At 37.3% G+C, this 20977-nt stretch overlaps 1 protein-coding gene across 5 annotated transcripts in view; it reads right to left on the bottom strand.

Moving 5' to 3' along the window:
* KIAA1958 (KIAA1958 ortholog) overlaps positions 1-20977 on the bottom strand; it is a 164763-nt gene that overhangs the window by 73644 nt on the left and 70142 nt on the right. For 4 of the 5 annotated variants that reach the window (XM_007178200.2, XM_007178199.3, XM_057547954.1 and 1 more), the window contains exon 2: positions 5693-6887. In XM_007178200.2, the coding sequence (XP_007178262.1) occupies positions 5693-6863 (1171 nt within the window). In that variant the 5' untranslated portion in view covers positions 6864-6887. Of the gene's footprint in view, positions 1-5692; positions 6888-11307; positions 11326-20977 lie in introns of those variants that run through there. The other variant, XM_057547953.1, reaches the window with a different exon arrangement.

Genomic DNA, 20977 nt, shown 5'->3' with positions numbered 1-20977 from the left:
TTTGAAGATGTGTCCTTCGACTATAACGTAGTTAATTGTCTTTATACATTTATTTTAACTCAGATCTTCTGTTTCTGACAAGAGAAACCATTGTTTATTTGTGTCAACACAGACCAAATAACTAGAAGTAATATGCAACTTAATTTTTAAAACCTCACTGAACTCAATTTTACATGAGTAGGTTTCAAAAAGTATTCTATTAAATGCTTTAGACTACAACCATTTTTCTCTGAATGCATTGTTTTATAGAAAATATAATCAACTAGTAAAAATTAGAAGAAAAAAGATGAAGAGATTAAAAAAACCCCAAAACTGAAAATCTAGAAATAGACCCAGTTATAAACAAAAATGTGATACATAAATCAATTCAGTGTACAATGGGAATTATTCAATAAGTGATGTTGGAACATTTGACTACCTATAAAAATAATGAAGTGAGGTTCCACCCTAAAATATACTCTGATTGTAGAGTTAAAGGTAAAAAAAGAGAGGAGACAGAAGGGGAGGTGAGGAAAAGAAAACCAAAAAACAAAACAGAAGACAATATAGGAAAATATTTATTTGATTCAAGACAGGAATTCGTAAGCAAAATGCCAAAGGCAGAAAAGATGATAGCTAACTAGACAGATAGGTAGGTAGAGGTTCAAAGAACAGCCTTCATAAAAATTAAGAAAATCCATACCTCAAAAAATCCCATCAACAAAATTATATAGAAATTAATGGTGGACTCCCCTGGTGGCACAGTGGTTAAGAATCCACCTGCCAATGCAGGGGACACGGGTTCAAGCCCCGGTCCGGGAAGATTCCATAGGCCGTGGAGCAACTAAGTCCGTGCACCACAACTACTGAGCCTGCACTCTAGAGCCCGTGCTCCGCAACAAGAGAAGCCACTGCAATGAGAAGCCCACGCACTGCAACAAAGAGTAGCCCCGGGCTTCCCTGGTGGCGCAGTGGTTGAGAATCTGCCTGCCAATGCAAGGGACACAGGTTCGAGCCCTGGTCTGGGAGGAATGCCGCGGAGCAGCTGGGCCCGTGAGCCACAATTACTGAGCCTGCGCATCTGGAGCCTGTGCTCCGCAACAAGAGAGGCCGCGATAGTGAGAGGCGTGGCGCGCGCACCACGATGAAGAGTGGCCCCCGCTTGCCACAACTAGAGAGAGCCCTCGCACAGAAATGAAGACCCAACACAGCCAAAAATAAATAAATTAATTAAAAAAAAAAAAAAAAAAAGAGTAGCCCCTGCTCGCTGCAACTATAGAAAAAGCCCGTGCGCAGAAATAAAGATCCAATGCAGCCAAAAAAAAATAATAATAAAAAATTAATTAATTAATAAAAAAATTAATGGTAAAGTGGGAAAATGTATTTCCAATATACATGGATATGTATTTCCAATATATATGATAGACTATGAGTTAATATTTCTAATATATAAAGAACACATATGAATCTATTAGAAAAAGATAAAGATGTAGATTTTCAAAAGAAAACACATATATTACAAATGTGAAAAGCAAAAGTTGATTGCTTGCTACAATAAGACTTCTGGGAAAAAAAGGTGACTAATAAAAGGGGTTCTCCTACACTGTTGGTGGGAATGTAAGTTCGTACAGCCACTATGGAAAACAGTACGGAGGTTCCTCAGAAAACTAAAAATAGAATGACCATATGATCCAGCAATCCCACTTCTGGTAATATATCCAGACAAAACTATAATTCAAAAAGATACATGCACCCCTACATGCATAGCAGCACTATTCACAATAGCCAAAACATGGAAACAACCTAAATGTCCATCGACAGATGAATGGATAAAGAAGACGTGGTACATAAATACAGTGGAATACTACTCAGCCATAAAAAAGAACGAAATAATGCCATTCACAGCAACATGGATGCAACTAGAGATTATCATACTAAGTGAAGTAAGTCAGAAAGAGAAAGACAAATACCGTATATCACTTATATGTGGAACCTAAAATATGGCACAAATGAACCTATCTACAAAACAGAAACAGACTCATAGACATAGAGAACAGATCTGTGGTTACCAAGGGGGAGCGGGGAGGGAAAGGGATGGACTGGGAGTTTGGGGTTGCTAGATGCAAACTATTACATTCAGAATGCATAAACAACAAGGTCCTAATGGATAGCACAGGGAACTATATTCAATATCCTGTGATAAAGCATGATGGAAAACAATATAAAAAAAGAATGTATACATGTGTGTAACTGAGTCACTTTGCTGTACAGCAGAGATTAGCACAACATTGTAAATCAACTATACTTCAAATAAACATGTGGGGGTTCTTGCACAAAATCATAGAAGAAGCTGTGTGTATGTATGTATATTTAAGAAATATACACATAGAAACCCAACTCATGATGCAATAAAAATTTAAATTTATGACAAATGCTCCAAATTTACATAAAAATCTCAAAAATCAATGGAATCTAAACCACTGCGAGATAGTCAATAATTCTTCTAATAATGTATGTCCTTTTTACTCATGACTGTTTGCTAAGATTTGAGTTGAGCATTGTAATAGGGCTGACATGAAAATTAATAATTTTATCCACACATTGTTAACATTTTATAACTTTGTGAGTTTAGTTCTAAACAGAAATAAGAACAGTTTTCCAATAGGGAAACAGATTTGTTTTTGCCACACTGTGCATCTTGTGGGATCTTAGGTCCCTGACCAGGGATTGAACCCGGGGCCACGGCAGTGAAAGCACCAAGTCCTAACCACTGGACCACCAGGGAACTGCCAGGAAATAGAATTTAAATGACGTCAGTAAAACTAAACAAAATGGAACAATTTCTCTTTGTTTCTGTCTGCCTAGTCATTTGTCAAATTATTTATTTTAAAAATATTATTCAAAGATATGCAGTATTTCTACAATGATTTGATAAAGACTCAAGGTTACATAACATCCATTTTAAAAGTACCTGATGTTGCTTTTAGCTAGTTTTTTCAGAACCTTTCTTCTTTGCTTAGTCCTAAGTATGCTCTACATATTAAGTGCTTAAGGTCCATTTGTACATATTCATTCACATACATTTGGATGTGCTGGATTCTAAATTTTTTTAAAAACCTATGTTTAAAATAAATTTATTCTAATATAAATAAATATGCAAATAAATAAATAAAACTTTTAGAGCACAGAGCCTAGTTCGGGCTCTACAGAACAAAGGTAAATTATAAGTTAACTTTATATATCTCTCATAAAAGAAAAGTATCAATCAGATTTTTATTTGTCACATTGATGTTTCCAGTCCAAATAGTGTTTCTCTAAAGCTAATAATATCTTAGCAATATAATATCCTTCCACAGAACAATGGATCAAAACATCAGGATCATTCTTTAGGAAATTCCTATTACAGTTAGTTTGAGCCTCAATGTCTCATTTACTATACACATACTAGCAGACTAATATCCACTAGGCAGATGCAAGGAAATCTTTCAACTTGCTTTTGCAGGGATAAATTATTAGAAGGATATACAATACAAACAACAGTTTTACTAAGCTGTTTTGCTATACTGGACCACTTTGTAAAATACATTTCTGAATTCTACCCTCAAATATAAATTAAGTGAGAATGTAGAAACTCTGTCAGGCTGTCTCCTATTTTACAAAAAAAAGGGGGGGGAGGGGGAGAAATAAATAAACCAAATTCACAACTATTTAAGTGAAAAGGTACTACTTATATCCGATATGTATCAAGAGTTAGAGTCTTAGTACAAAGACTTTCACAAGCCTAATAAAGATAATATTGTGTCTAATGATGTGACTATTGGCCAAAGACCACGCTGTGATTAAGTGATTGAATTAAAACTAGAAAGGAAGGAAGGAAGAAGGAGAGACAGCCCAGGGAATGGGAGAGAATATTTACAAATCGTATTTAATAGAAGACTTACAACCAGAATCTATAAAGAACTCTTATAACTCACCAATAAAACGACAACATAACTAGAAAATGGGCAAAGGATCTGAATGGATTTTTCTCAAAAGATATACAAATGGCCAATAAGCACATTAAAAAATATATAGTCATTAGGGTAATACAAATCAAAACTACAGCAAGTTACTACTTCACACACCCAGCAGGATAATTTTTTCAATGGAAAATAACAAGTGTTGGTGAGCATACGGTGAAATAGGAATCTTTTAAAATTGTTGGTGAGATTGTAAAATGGTGAAGCTGCTTTGGAACACTGTTTGGCAGTTCCTCAAACATAGAGTTACCATATGACCCAGTGATTCCACCTCTAGGTAGCTGCCCAAGTGAAATGAAAATATATGTCCACATAAAAACTTGTATATAAATGATATTAGCAGCATTATTTACCACAGCCAAAAAATGGAAACAACCTAAGTATCCATCAGCTGATAAAGGAAAAACAAAATGTGGTCTATCCATACACTGAAATAGAAAGGAAAATAACACTGATAGACGCTACCACATAGATTAATCTTAAAAAAATTATGCTTAAGTACAAGAAGGCCATCACAAAAGGCCACAAAATAAGAGTCTATTTATATGAAATGTGCACAACAGGCAGATCCATAGAGACAGAAAGTAGATTAGTGGTTGACTGGGGCTGGGAGGAGGGAAAGAATTACTGCTAATGGGTATGGGGTTTCTTTCTGGGGTGATGAAAATATTTTGAAATTAGATACTAGTGATGGTTAATAATAGCCCAGATTAAATAAATACTGAATGTTAGAATTACAGAACATTTAGAATGTTAGAATTACAGATAGGGGCCTCATATAATAATTTCTTTCTCCTCTCAATCCATTCCAGTTAGGTCCATGTATTCCAGAAATGCAAGTTATCTGATTATTATAAATTTTGAGAGAAAAAATAAAATACTTCTTCCAGATATATTTGTTGCTTTTTAAAAAAACTTGTTTTAATCTGCCACACCAACTAAAATGAATAAAGTGCTAAATTGGTTCAAATAAATAATATTGAAAAAAAATCAGGTCTATTTTTATTGTATTCCTAAACCAACATCATTTTGGCTTCAAAGCAGTAACCAAAGGCTTCCCTGGTGGCACAGTGGTTGAGAATCTGCCTGCCAATGCAGGGGACACGGGTTCAAGCCCTGGTCTGGGAAGATCCCACATGCCGCGGAGCAACTGGGCCCGTGAGCCACAATTACTGAGCCTGCGCGTCTGGAGCCTGTGCTCCGCAACAAGAGAGGCCGCGATAGTGAGAGGCCCGCGCACCGCGATGAAGAATGGCCCCCGCTTGCCACAACTAGAGAAAGCCCTCGCACAGAAACGAAGACCCAACACAGCCATAAATCAATAAAATAAATTTAAAAAAAACAAAAACAAACAGTAACCAAGAGCATTAAAAAAAACTTTCAAAAATAACTTTACTTATAAAAATTCAGCTTAAGATCAGATACAAACCTTAAATACAGCCATGCAATATCAACAGCACAATCCTACAGCTGTCCTCTCAGCCCTGAGGTACATCGACCGGATAGATGGCCTTACTTCAGATGACTTTCCTTTACTGTATCACCTGGATGTATAATATTTCATTATTTCTATCTTTCTGAGAATAATAAAGGCCCAAATTCTAGCAAATTGAGCCAGTGGTTTTAGGAGTGCTGACGGCGCAGAATTCTCTGATGTACGTGGATGAGGGACTCTGTCACCTCACGTGCCATACCTGGTATGCACTGTGCCGTGGCCTCAGTGGTTATGGTCGGAGCAACTGGGGGCTGCTGCTGACTGGAGCTCACTTCTGGCTCTGTGTTAACTGAGGGAGAAAGGGCCACCTCACAGGAGGAGACCTGGCTGGGCAGATGGGACAGGAACTCTTCAGAAGCAACTTGCTCATCCTGTCCAGGCAGCTGCAGGGCAGACAAAGGGATGCTGATCTGTTTGTTAGGATGGGATGTGCTCACCGGCATCTGTATGGCCACCTGCTGGTTGGTGCCATGGGCACCAGTGGGTCCTCTGTTTGGTGAAGCCAAAGATACCCTAGCAGTCTTCTGGACGATTGGTCTAGACATCACAGAGGGGGATGCAGACACACCATGTGGGTCTAGCTCTGTGCTGATGGCAGATGTTACATGCGGAATCAGCTTAGCAGACCCTATACAGGAGGGACCAGCATGAGTCTGAGGCTTAGGTTTTGCCATCTGCGTCAACGAGAGGGCTGGTCCATCTACCCCTCCGGTCAGCTCTGCATTCGCCACAATATAATAATCTTCAGGAATCTCCTGTTTGATTTTCTTAATGATCACATCACTGCTGCATTCATCAATCATCTGAGCCTGGGAGCTTGAATGGAGAGAAGATGGGACTATTCCAGGTCTTTTTCGAGCAATGCTTTGAGGCCTTTGGGTTTGGGGTTCAAAGTCACTATCCTCATCTGTAACAGAAGACTCACAAACCATGTCAAACAGAGTGTTTTCATCTTCATACTCTTCAACAGCTTCATCCAGTTCAGAGGGCTCACTGCAATAAGAGAAGTCACAAGAGTCTCTGGTCCGATTACAGTCTAGCTTTGCTTTCACTGGTCTCCCAGGGTATCTTTCAACGGGGCTAGTTTGTGTCTCAGAGGGCACTCCAATTATACTGGGACTATCAGAGTTAAAACTTCTGTTATCCTGGAAACAGACCCTTTCTTGGGAGCCAGCTCTGCAAGTAGCTGTCAGTGGCCAGTGATAAGCATGGCCCGCACTACAGCCCCACATTGCTGTCAGGTTCCCATGGGAACCTTCCGAAAGCAAATGTTTCAGGTTTGGAATGAGGCTGCAAATGGTCCCATGGCTGTGGGCCCAGCTGACCAATTTGGATAGATTCTCAGATGAGGTATGAAGGCAATCCTCCATGTTACAGGATCAGCAGTGTCTTTCCTAAAGGAAAATAATCAGAATAAGAAGCTATTATTACCCAAGATATTCCCATATCTCAATCACTTCAATTTCCTTAAACTATGATCATGTGGCAATAAAAAAATATACTTCAAAACTGTATCCAGTTAATATCACTGCATATGGGCAGAGACTGGAAGAGAATACAGGAAAAAAAGTAAAAACAATCGATGGTTTATGGCTGTGGGACTTGAGAAATTTTTTGTTAATTTCCTTTATTGTTATAATGTCTACATAAGAAAAAAAAGTGAAAGAAAAAAAAAAAACAAGCAATAAAAAAGAGGTGAGCTTTTTTCATAGTACATTTTACTTCCAAAGTCACACAGAGAGAGGTTCAGTCAGCCCTGTAATAATAAAATGTGTGTATTATTTGTATTAACCAGGAGGATGAACTTCTAACTTCACCTTCTGCTACCATAAACTTCATTACTAGAGGCAGGGCCACCAAAGGCTTAGATCCATTCTAGGATGGATGTCAGAGAAGGGAAATCTGGTTTTCTGCTGGGCACCAGAAAACAAATGACACTACTGGGAGCCCAAGAAGAGAATGAGGGGCTATATCTGGGAAGTGGGGAAGAAAAGTCTTTAACAGAGATGGGAAAACAGTCCGGGAGGGGAGCCACTAGAGGCCCCTGCTGGGGTCAGGGGCACAGGCAGGCTGTAGACCAGAAGCAAGGATGGGTAGGCCGGGTGCCAGCACCCTAACCAAATCTTAGGAGTAGGCTTCCCACCTCCTTGCTGTCTGAAATTCCTGAAACATTGCCTTTATCTCACAATTTAGAGGTAAAAACATGCATCTGGTGTATTTTACCATCTGAGGTTCCTATACGCCCAAGCTGGTATATAATCAACTACCAAAGAGGAATGAATCATTCCTTACTGGGAAGAGGTCAAAAAGAATACTTGTTATGGGTCCTTGACTGGGTAAGAGTGAGGACAACATGATGAAAAAAAAAAGTAAAGAGGCACGTGGAGTCCACATGTGATTAGAAAGGTTTAATAAGGCTCTGTCAAAAGGGACATCCTGGGAAGAACTAGGGAGGAAGGAACAAGGATCTTTTTTTCTTGAATTTTTGAATTTTATTTATTTTTTATACAGCAGGTTATTAGTTATCCATTTTATACATATTAGTGTATATATGTCAATCCCAATCTCCCAGTTCATCACACCACCACCACCACCCCCCGCCACTTTCCCCCCTTGGTGTCCATACATTTGTTTTCTACATCTGTGTTTCTATTCCTGCCCTGCAAACCAGTTCATCTGTACCATTCTTCTAGAGGAACAAGGATCTTGATGTGTGTTCCCTGGTCATCTGCAGCTGTGGGTGACAAAAGGTACCTCGCTGGAAGTGGGCTCTGCACTAAGGTGCCAAGGTCCAACTGCAATGCCATGTGACCATGCAAAAGGGCGCATATGAGCCTCCATCCTCTGCCCTACCTCCATGGCACACCATCAGTAGAGTTTGGTAAATTCAAATCCTTTAACATGTTCTGTAACATGTGTGATATGGCCTCTGTGATAGGGCCACGGCTACAGTCAACCTCCCGACCCTCATTTTCTACTACTACTATGACCTTTTCCCATATTTCCTGTCTCCTCTCTAAACAGTTTCTCACCTCCACTGGGCCTCTAAAAACTCATTCTTTGGCTTGATATGTAGCCTTCCTCTTTCTTCACCTGGAAAACCCCTTCAAGACTGACCTCGGGACCACCTCCTGTTGAAGTCTTTCTAGATAACTCTTTCAGTCTCAGGGACCACCTCCTGTTGAAGTCTTTCTAGATAACTCTTTCAGTCTCAGAGATTTTAGATTTTCTTCCTGTACTTCCATTATCTCAAGAAACTTGGCCTTTGCTGTACTGTTATCAACTGACATCTTATCCATTTCCCAGACTTGACTGAGCATTACCTGAGGACAGGGACTATGATATAATTTTTCATTCATCAATGAGGACCTACTTAGGGATACAGAAGTTAATAAGATACGGTCCTGCTCTTGAGACCTTATAATCTATCGTTGGTGCTAAATAAATGAATGAAGAGTGAATGAATGAATTTATAAATGCTGGCAGCACCATCAACACTAACAAAGTAAACATATAAGATCCTCAAATAAGAAACAAGAAATTTCCTCCTATGACTTTTATTGTAATCATTCAAGGGATTAGAGGATTTTCTCCCCAGTGGTGTAACCAAAACACGGCTGTCTTGTGTATGTAGGAGAGTAATACATGAACAACCAGATTTTATGAAGCAGCGCAATAAATCAAAAGGACAGGGACTAGTGTGGGAGTCAAGAACTTCAAATTTTCGTCCTGGAACTCCTGTCTGTGGCCTCAGACAAGCCACTAATTATCTCTAAGCTTAAAATGACAGGACTATAATCTTTATGTTTCCTTCGTACTCTAGCAATTTAGGAACTTACTTCATTTATATTCCTTTCATATAACTTTAAAGTAGAAATGCAGAAAAACAGAAAGACTGGTGGGGGGGGTGTTGATGTTTGTTTGTTTGTGTGTTGTCTGCGCCGCACGGCTTGCGGGATCTTAGCTCCCCAACCAGCAACCGAACCTGAGCCCTCGGCAGTGAAAGCACGGAGTCCTAACCACTGGTCCACCAAGGAATTCCCTGATGTTTGTTTTTTGAGCTTTCTTAACATATCTGTTTAGTTGGTATGGCAGAGACTGCTGTTTGCCTACCCAGTATCCATTCTCTCTTATTCATTACAGAGTCCCAGTCTATTGGGGCAGCAATATGCTCACCTAAAACATATTTCCCAGCTTCCTTTGAAATGGGAAATCTCATGACACCGTTCTGGCCAATAATAAGTAAACGGAAGTCACTGGGTGGGGCTTCTGCAAAAGCCCTTTGAAGCACAGACTTGTCCCAGTTTTCACCTTTTTCCCTTTGTCCTTCCCTTTCTTCCTGCCTGGAATAAGGACATGATGGCTGGGCCTGCAGAGGCCATCTTAGGAGCATGAAATAAGGACTTAAGGATGGGAGAGAACAGCCAGAGGAGCTTGGTGACATCGTGGAGCCACTGCATCAGCTCTGAACTGCCTCAGGTTCCTTGTTACTTAAGGGAAAGATAAGCCCCTGATCTTGCTTAAGCCACTGTTGTTGAAGTATTTGATTACACACAGCTGAACTCAACTACTAACTGATACACAAAAAATAATACATTCACCTCTGGTTTTTGAAGCCTTAGAGCAGAATCCTTCATTTTCTTTGCACTATACTCTAGGTTTCTCAGACTGGATTCCACAAATAAATCTTGGGAGGTCTACAATTTTATGGCATAATGTTTATAATTGTTTTCATTTTTATCATAATAAAAATACAATTAATATAAGCATATTATGAATCATCTAAATCTTATATCTAAGTATCACCTTGTAATTTTAGTTCCCCTTTGCCTCTGTATCTATACTCATATTAGTGTCCATAATCAACTAAAGTGACATCACTCAACTTCCAATTTGTTGGGAAACCTGTTCATGCTGTATTCTTTTTAGCAGATATAAATACAAAACTACTCTTCTGCATTAATAATTTTCAAATGAAAAGTATTATGATTTGACATCATGAAAATGGCATATGGAATGGTGAAGCAAAACACCTCTTTAAATGTCATAGGCTAACGAGAAAAGAAATAAATGATATATGCTCATAGAAAAAAATCATATACATTATGGCACAATATTTGAATGAAGTCATTGTAACAGTTCAAACTGTAAAAAATGTGGCAGAATCAAAACACAAAATTGTATAAGCCTGAGGAAGTCAAAAGTACTTACTGTCCAGGTAAAAGCTACTATACAGTAGTAAAATAGTAACTTTGCTGAAGACCCGCAGCCAGAAAAAATTATAATTAAAATAAAAGGCAAAGTGGATAAAACTTTAAATTTTGTTAAAAGCTTATCCACTTAATTCTATAATAATCACCAACCTTTAAGAATCAACAGGTAGGGCTTCCCTGGTGGCGCAGTGGTTGGGAATCTGCCTGCTAGTGCAGGGGACACGGGTTCGAGCCCTGGCCTGGGAAGATCCCACATGCCACGGAGCAGCTGGGCCCGTGAGCCACAATTGCTGAGCCTGCGCGTCTGGAGCCTGTGCCCCGCGACGGGAGGGGCCGCGATAGAGAAAGGCCCCGCGCACCGCGATGAAGAGCGGTCCCCGCACCGCGATGAAGAGTGGCCCCCGCTTGCCGCAACTGGAGAAAGCCCTCGCACGAACCGAAGACCCAACACAGCCAAAAATAAAAATAAATAAATAAATAAATAAATAAGAAAATCCTTTAAAAAAAAAAAAAAAAAAGTGGACTTTCTAAAAAAAAAAAAAAAAAAAAAGAATCAACAGGTAGTAATCATAAGTCACTTTTATTACATTATGAAACTTACTAGCAATCTCATGAAGAGGCTCTTAAACTTTTCTTGAGTACCCTAAAATGAAAATATTTTTCCAGTATTACTATTAATATAATTCAACCAGGCAACCAATGTTAACTGGTAGCTATGAGAGCATAATTAGCTAATATTTAAGGTACTTAAATGGATTGAGTCTAAGCTGACAAGGAATAGCTATCAATATACTGCAATATATTCAAAGTTTAATACAAAACAGAATCAACCATAAGACAATCAAGGTACTTGCAAACTGCTGAGAATAAGTACAGCTAACCCTTGAACAATGTGGGTTTGAACTGCGCAGATGTACTTAAACACTGATATTTTTCAATAGTAAATACTACACTACTACACAGTCAGTGGTTGGTTGAACCCTGGATACAGAGGGCCTACTATAAATTATACACGGATTAACTTGGAGTTGTTCAAGGATCAACTGTAGTTTCCAGGATCTACTAATTTCCTTCAGCAGTCTGATGATAAGCTCTATGCTGAAAAATAATGTTTCTTCTACATTTTCAAGAATAGAAAAATAACTTCAGATAGGATTTTCCCACATTTTATATGGGCAATGATTGGATTAGACACTAAGCTTTACAGAATTATCATGGGACATGTCATTAAAAATTGAACCTCAAGGAGGCCTGCCTAGCAGAGTGTAGGTTAAGTATGAGATTTGATTATCCTAAATCAGCAAACAAAGCTATAAAGTTATCATCACCACATTGTATGTTAACTTAGGCAGATATTCTATGCATTAGTATTTATATTGTTAAAGTCAAAATCAGAAACATTAAATACAGAATCAGACTTTCTACCATTAAACCTAACATTAATTATTAGGTTTCAGAACAACATAAAACTATTATTATATCTAACATTCACTGAACAATTACTGATTGCCAGGTACTACTCTAGGACTTGACATATCAATAATCCTAATTATATCAACAATCCTAATAAATTAGGTAACTTATTATCCTCATTTTACTTGGACAAAGTAATGGTAGAGCCAAAATTTGAACTTCAGTCTTAACTCCAGAGCTCACACTGTTAATTAACATACTATACTGCCTCCAGCATTATAATAGTAGAAAGATATTGTCTCAAGTCTGGTTCTCTTATCATATTAATGTTGTTAATTTGAACTTATGGTTTTGCAGTTTTACTTTAGTTGAATTTGTATGTCTGTTTTGATTTACAGGTCTATTAGAAGTATAAGCATATATTTTATGTATAAACATATTTAAATAACATCATGATAAAAATGACTTAAAGCCAGCACTAGGTATAAAGAAGGTTCATGAAAATATTTTTCTTTCAAAAGTTTGAGAAAAACTATTTTTTAGAAAAAAAAAGTATAAAAAAATTATGTCGCTTTTCCAAAGCCTGACAGTGAGCTACCAGTCAAACACCATGAATATCTAGTTGGCTTTCACCTGACTTCAGTTACAACAATTTGCCCCACAGTTCTTATAGGCTCTCTCTTTATGAGGTTCTGAACCTTTTAAAGGATTTGTTGTTGCTGTTGTTTTAATACCACTAAATCTTAATTACTGAGGCATAACAAAATGACACAACAAGAAACAGAAAATCTGAGTAGCCATTTATCTATAAAATAAATTGAATTAAAAAAAATCTTTTCCAAAAAAAAGATTTCACTGGTAAATTTTATCACTCATCAAGGAAGAAATAATACCAAAATTATGCAAATATTTTCAAAAACTAGGAGGAAGAGGGAGCACTACCCAACTTGTTTGAGGAGGCCAGCATAACCCTTAATACCAAAACCAGACAAAGATATTACAATAAAGAAAATTATAGATCAATATTCCTAATTTGATGCAAAATCCTTTAAAAACATTAGCAAGCTGAATCCAACAATATATAAAATGGGTAATACATCATGACCAATCCCAGGAATGCAGACTTATCCCAGGAATGCAAGGTTGGCTGTTTATTCAAAAACTAATCATACTCCAATAAAAATTTATAAAAACAAAAACCAAAAACTAATCAATATAATTCAACATATTAACCATCCACTGGGGGGGGGCTATGATCAATTTCAATAGATGAAGACAAAATATTTGACAAAATTTTAAATCTATTTATGATAAAAACTCTTAGCAAACTAATAATAGTAGGAACTTCCTCAAACTGATAAAGTACATCTACAAAAAGTCTACAGCCAACATCATACTTAATATAAAGACTGAATTGTTTCCTCCCAAGATCAGGAATAAGGCAAGAACGTGCTCCCTTGCATCATTTTTATTCAACATTGTACTAGATGTCATAGCTACTGAAATAATACAATAAATGAAAAGGAAGAAAAATTAGAACAGAAGAAGTAAAACTTGTCTATTCGTAGATGATATGGTTGTTTATGTAGAAAATTCCAGAGAATTCACAAAACAACAGCTAGAACTCATAAATAAATTTAGCAAAGTAATAGGATACAAGATTAATATTTTAAAAATCATATACCAGCAACAAAATATTAGAAAATTAAAGTTTAAAAAACTATATTCAAAGTAGTGCCAAATGTATTAAATACTTAGGAACAAATCCAAGATTTCTATACTGAAAACTACAAAACACTGCTGAGAGAAATTAAACATGACCTAAATACACAGAGATATATACCATATTTGTAGACTGGGAAGATTCAATATTGTTAGGTTGGTATTATTCCCAAATTGATCTATATATTCAATGCAATTCCAATCAAAATTCGAGCAGGCTTTTTTAGTAGAAATTGACAAGTCGATTCTAAAATTTATATGGAAATATAAAGAACTTATAGAATAACTAAAGCAAAATTCTAAAGTAAGAATAAAGTAGGAGGACTCACTCTACCTGATTTCAAGACTTATAATAATTTCCAGCTACAGTAATCAAGATCGTGGACAATAATTTCCAGCTACAGTAATCAAGATCGTGGGGTACAGACAAAAGAATAGACACATATATCAATGGAACAGAGGAAGTAGCCAAAAATAGACCCACACATATTTGGTCAATTGATTTTTGACAAAACTGTAAAGGTAAATCTTTCCGACAAACAGTGTTGGATCAATAGGATATCCATTAAAAAAAAAAAAAAAAACAACCTTTAGTTACACTACACGTAAAAATTAACTCAAAATGGATCACAGACCTAAATCTGAAACTAAAAAATTCTGAGAAGAAATCACAGGAGAATATCTTTGTAACCTTGGGGTAGGCAAATGTTCCTTAGGATGCAAAAAGCACGAGCCATAAAAAATTCTGATAAATTTTACCATATCAATTGCTAATGGAATATAACTAGCTTTAGCAGGGATGGAGAAGGGATCTATTAAACTTAAACACACTCAACATTGCTACCGTCTTTCAGGAGTTCCCTGAGTAACTTTCAATGCAAAGGAAACTTGGGTATGGTCTAAAAAGCACTGATGATGTCTCAACTAACAGACCAGTGATTTAAAAACCTAGAAACAACAACAAAAATAAAACAGAACATGAAAAGCAACAGCTCTTTTAAAAAAACAGAAATAAGGTTACTCTGTTTTTTCTTATTGAGAATGACATAAACTTCCTATTTTATTTTCCCACCAATTAGAACTCTCAGAATCTAAGAAGTATATCATATAAACTTAATTTCTCCATATTCCCATTAAAGGATACAATTTATTATATATGTTAAATATGGAAAACTACTTAAACAACGGAGATTTTATCAAAAACAAAAAAGTCTGAAGAAAACAGTTCCAACATTAATGTGTAGAAAGGAGATACTACTTAAAAAAAACACAGTAAAGGATATGGAAAGGGTATTTATTGCTATTGAGGCCTAGAATGTGCTTTCTAAAATTTAAAATACATCTATTGTTTCAAACAAAATTTATATGTAAATTATATAAATTAGTAGACATTAAAAATGGGCTTACAAATAAAGAATTCAGAGAATATTTGCTTTTACTTTAAGATAGTGTATTTATTAATTTTCAAATGTCACAACTACCATGTAATTATTATGTAATTTTTGGAAACAGACAAATTCTAAAGATACTTTGTCCACATTATTAATAATTTAAAAAATCACAGTAAAAAATATTTTAATTCCATACCATGAATATACAACATGTATTTCATTTACATTTCAATTCAGTAAAATCTACTGAATACCTGCTATATGCTAAACACTGTGTTATGGAGTAAACTGTATCCTTCCAAAAAGACATATTTTAGTCCTAAGTCCCACTACCTCAGAATTACCTTATTTGGAAATAGGGTCATTGCAGATGTAGTCAGTTAAGTTTGGATGAGGTCATACAGAGGTAGGGTAGGCCCCTAACCCAACACGACTGGTGTCCTTAAAAGATGACAGATACACAGGGAGAAAGCCATGTGACAATGAACGCAGAGATTGGAATTATGCAGCTGCAAGCCAAGGAACACCAAAGATTGCCAGCAAACCACCAGAAAGAAGCTAGTAAGAGGAAGGAAGGATTCCCTGCAGGTTTCAAAAGGAACATGGTCCTGCCAACATCTTCATTTAGGACTTCTAGCCTCCAGAATTGTGGGACAAGAAATTTCTGTTGTTTTAAGCCACCCAGTTTGTGGTACTTTGCTAGGCAGCCCTAGGAAACTAATACACACTGTGTGAAGCATTCCGAAAAAAAAAGAGAAATAAAACTGGCATTCTTGACTTCAAGAAGTTTAAAGTTTAATAGTACACTATGTAAGTCCATTAATTAATAAACTATAATACAATATAAGTAAATGTTCCAGATATGGGGATAATGATTAATTCTACTTTTGGGGTGAGGAATGCAAAGGAAGTAGGATCTGCTTCCCGAAAGGGGTGAAGGCATTCTACACAAAGGCACAGTGACTTGAAACAGTATGGTGATTTTAGCCAACTATAAGGATTCAGTTATTACTGGCTTGTGACCTTTAAGACGGGAACTATGGAAGAAAGATTAAACTGAAGAATAATGCAGGGGCAAAAGCACGATGGTCTTTGTGTACCATACAAAGAGCTTGGGAGTTTACTTTGTGAAGGGCCTAAATCAGAAAACAGACATGGGCCAAACTCGTATTTTATAAAGACCATTTTTCAGATAGATTAAAAGGTGGCAAGGGGCAAAGGAGTCTAGACCAGAGTCTAGACCAGAGGCCTCAGGAATTAAAAAAGAGAGGAAGAGAGGGCAGATCTGTTAGAAGATAACAGGCAGCAATTGGTGATGAATTGCTTTTGAGGAATGAGAGTGAAAAGAGAGGCTAGAATAATTCCCAGCTTTCTATCTTGAGAGCCAGGATAGATTTGTTCTCCATCAAGATAAATATCATAAGAGAAAGAGCAAACGTATAGATTAGGAGTGATGATTTGTTCAATTTCCTTTAAAAAGCAATGGACTCAGGAATCACTGATTTTAACGGCATAACATGAACAGTCTATGCAACTTACACATAAAAACCTCCCAACCTATAGACAAGCATGCCTTTCTATAAAGCCTTGTATGACTTTGCAAAACCATTTAAGGTAATTTGAAAAGTGGAAAACATTTCAGTAGACTTTCAAAGTCATTTTAATCAGGTTTCCTGGGTAAGAGTATAAAATATGTGCCTTCAGAGAGATTCACTGTTTCATGTAACTTAGTTCCCTAAGTCAAATGTAAAGTGTCACCTGCCATCTATACTTTCAACAAACATGTATTAAGCATTGTGAAGTGCTGGCTGAATCCTGGAAAGAGAAGGGTGACAAAGGCAGATAGTCTGTGTCATCACAGAGCTTACAGTCTAGGAGGACAGAGAAACAATAAAACAAATAATTTCAATCAAACATAGTAAGTGCTACAACAGAGAAAGAACATGGTGTTACAGGAACACGAGGCAGGGGCATCTCACCTAGACTGAGATGAGTCAGGGAAAGTTACCTGCCTCTCACCCCACTAGTTTCTATGTAAGCTGAGAACCAAGGGACACATAGAAGTTAGTGAGAGGCAGGAAAAGTGTCCCGTTTGAAGGCCCAGAAAATAGAGAACATGCTATGTTTGAGAAAATGGAAGTTGTTCAGTATGGCTGAATGGAAGAACATAAGGAGGGGCTCATAAGGAGTGAAGAATGTACATGATGTGTCTGAAAAGGCAGGCAAGGGCCAGATCATGAAGATCTTGTAGATCGTGTAAAAAAGTTTGGGCTTTATTATAGAGATAAGAAGAAAGTATTCTATGGTTGTAAGTAAGAAACTGACTTTAGAATCATCATTCTGATAATAGTTTGAAGAGATCTAAGTCAGAAGTAAGAATCCAGTTAGGAGACAGAATGTAATAATTGAGCTAAGATATATTGGTAACCCGCCTTGGATAGTGCAGGGATGTTAAAAGGACAATAGATTTGAAAACCAAGTTAAGAGGCAGAAGACGAAAGATTAGATATGGGAGGTGGGAGGAATAGTTTAGAGATTCTGACTTGGCCACTGAGAAAGGGTTTGGTTTATGCCATGTTATGTTGAGGTGCCTTTAAAACATCCAAAAGGACTTCCCTGGTGGCACAGTGGTTAAGAATCCGCCTGCCAATGCAGGGGACACGGGTTCGAGCCCTGGTCTGAGAAGATCCCACATGCCACGAAGCAACTAAGCCCGTGCACCACACTACTGAGCCTGCGTTCTAGAGCCCACGTGCCACAAGTACTGAGCCCACGTGCCACAACCACTGAAGCCCATGCGCCTAGAGCCTGTGCTCCGCAACAAGAGAAGCCACCGCAGTGAGAAGCCCGCGCACCACAACGAAGAGTAGCTCCCACTCGCCACAACTAGAGAAAGCCCACGCGCAGCAACGAACACCCAATACAGCCAAAAATAAATAAATAAATTTATTTATTTTAAAAAACCCACAAACATCCAAAAGGAGGTATCAAATAAACAGTTGGATAGACACATAGATCAGTATCAAAAGATTGATAAAAGGAATGATGCAAAACATCTATGAACATTTTTGCACAATCATAATATAGAGGATAAAAACTGGACACACAAAATGACATTAATGATAGCCTGATCTAAAAAAAAAAAAAAAAAAGGTTATGAAGGAACCTAGGAGTAGCACAGATGTAAAGAATGGACTTGAGGACACGGGGAGTGGGAAGGGTAAGCTGGGACAAAGTGAGAGAGTGGCATGGACATATATACACTACCAAATGTAAAATAGATAGCTAGTGGGAAGCAGCTGCATAGCACAGGGAGATCAGCTTGATGCTTTGTGATCGCCTAGAGGGGTGGGATAGGGAGGATGGGAGGGAGATGCAAGAGGGAGGAGATATGGGGATATATGTATATGTATAGCTGATTCACTTTGTTATAAAGTAGAAACTAACACACCATTGGAAAGCAATTATACTCCAATAAAGATGTTAAAAAATGCATTAGATAGAAAAGGATAAGCTGAGAACATTTTATTCCATCAAAAAATAAAAATAAAAAGGCATAAACGTGGGAAAAAAATTAATTACAATTACAATGGCATTCCATTCATTCAAAATATCCCCTATGTGTTGACTAGCAGTATTATTCAATCACATTTTAAAAGTGGTTTTCCTGTCAATGAACATGATTTGACATGATGATTCATGCTTTACAGCCCATTCAAAGAAGTATACAGTAAATAGAAAAACTGAAATTCTATCTCAAAGTGAGTGATGTTAACATTTTTAGCTGTCTTTAAATTCACACAGCCTCATTCTCCTGATGGAATTTTCCAGGACTTAAGGAGTAGCAGGGCCTAATAATGAAGAATCTGTCCTAGATGCCGAAAATACAGCTCCACCTTGGTAAGTGAGCTAAAGGCAGGCTGATACCATATTTCAGAGAACCATGCAAAAACACATACTACTCCACTGTCCACTGGAACTGCTCTGACCAAGGTCACCAATAACCTCCATGTCAACAACCTCATCTGACACTCCTCGGTTCTTTTCTTTTGGCTTCTCAGTGGCTTGCAGAGCTGTTCTCTGCCTTACTCGAAACTCTGTATCTTTCCTTGGATTCCATGATACTGCCCTGTTATTTTCTCAGTTTCCTTTGCTGGGGTTCATCATCTTTTTTTTGACTTTTAAAATTATAATTTATCAGTGGTCCTAGAATTCTCCTCATATTACTGCCTTACCAGGTGATGCTCTCATCCACCCCTACAGATCAGTTATCAGGTACATACCCTGACAATTAATATCCAAATTAGTATATCAATAAATGGCATTACCATCTCCTCACCTGCTGAAGTCCAAATCCTACAAGTCACTTTTGACTCCCATATGTTCTGCACATCTCTATGTAGAGGAACCTGCAGGCCTAGTTCAATTCTAAGACCTCACCTCTGGTCACTGGTTTCCAAAATACTAGGTTTTACAAAGCTTCTGGTTTATACTACTGCTACACTTCTAAAGCTTGTAATAAAAGATGAAACATTCAGACTAAGATGTATTTTCTCTATGCATAGTGGATAAGCTTTAAATAAACATTTTTAATGTAGTAATAAGTTAGTTAATAAGTGTAGATATAATTACATGATATACATGGATACAGCTACATAATACATAAATTAATTCTTATATCTTTGCTGGTTCTCAGGAAGGGAAGAGAGGTCTTTTTTATTACTGTGAAATATTTGCTCCTGGGAATGAGATTTTGAAGCTACTGTATATATCTTATTAATAGCCCCTCCATTCTGACTTCCATTTTTAGGAATGAAGATGGTGAGTACTGAAAGTGGTAATAATTGTTCCAGATAAGATGGTGAATCAGTGACAGGAATTGAGAATGTGAGTAATCTATTTTTGTTCATAAAGCTAAATATTTTAGAAACTCTGAAAAGGGCTTAACAGATATCAAGATGACTTGAATTTCAGGGCATTGGTAATAGGACTAAACCCTCCAATATGAGGTCACAGCATTCATTTGAGAAAATACTCAAAGAAGGAAAGAGACCATTTCCCTGAGAAATGCAAAGGAATTTAAAAATTGATATGGTTTTGGTTGAGTATTATGGTCCCTTTGCAAAAGCACAAAAATTTCCTTACTTTTTCATATATTTCTATAGTTCATATTCTGATTCACTGCATATTTATCTATTTTACAATTAATACTGCATCATTTAAAATTCCAGTAGCTGAATATGTTTTTATATTTGGGAAGGTAAATCCCTCCTCGTTATCCTTATTTTTCAAAATTGTTTTCTGATTCCTAATTTTTATGGCAAAGCTTCCAATGTTTAACGAATTAAGTATGATATTAGCTACCTGTTCCTAATAAATTTTCTTAACTACGTTAAAAATGTTTTCTGGGCTTCCCTGGTGGTGCAGTGGTTAGGAGTCCGCCTGCCAGTGGAGGGGACACGGGTTCGATCCCTGGTCCAGGAGAATGCCCCATGCCGCGGAGCAACTAAGCCCGTGTGCCACAACGACTGAGCCTGCGCTCTAGAGCCCACAAGCCACAACTACTGAAGCCCACGTGCCTACAGCCCGTGCTCCGCAACAAGAGAAGCCACCACAATGAGAAGCCTGCGCACAGCAATGAAGACCCAATGCAGCCAAAAATAAATAAATAAATAAATTTATTTATTTTTTAAAAAATGTTTTCTATGTTTCTTAATTAAAGAATGTTGGATTTTATCAAGTATT

This window comes from Balaenoptera acutorostrata, chromosome 6 (genome assembly GCF_949987535.1).
Source record: "Balaenoptera acutorostrata chromosome 6, mBalAcu1.1, whole genome shotgun sequence".
Lineage (NCBI taxonomy): Eukaryota > Metazoa > Chordata > Mammalia > Artiodactyla > Balaenopteridae > Balaenoptera > Balaenoptera acutorostrata.
Note: the sequence above shows the minus strand (reverse complement) of the source record. Positions and strands in the feature narration are given on the sequence as shown.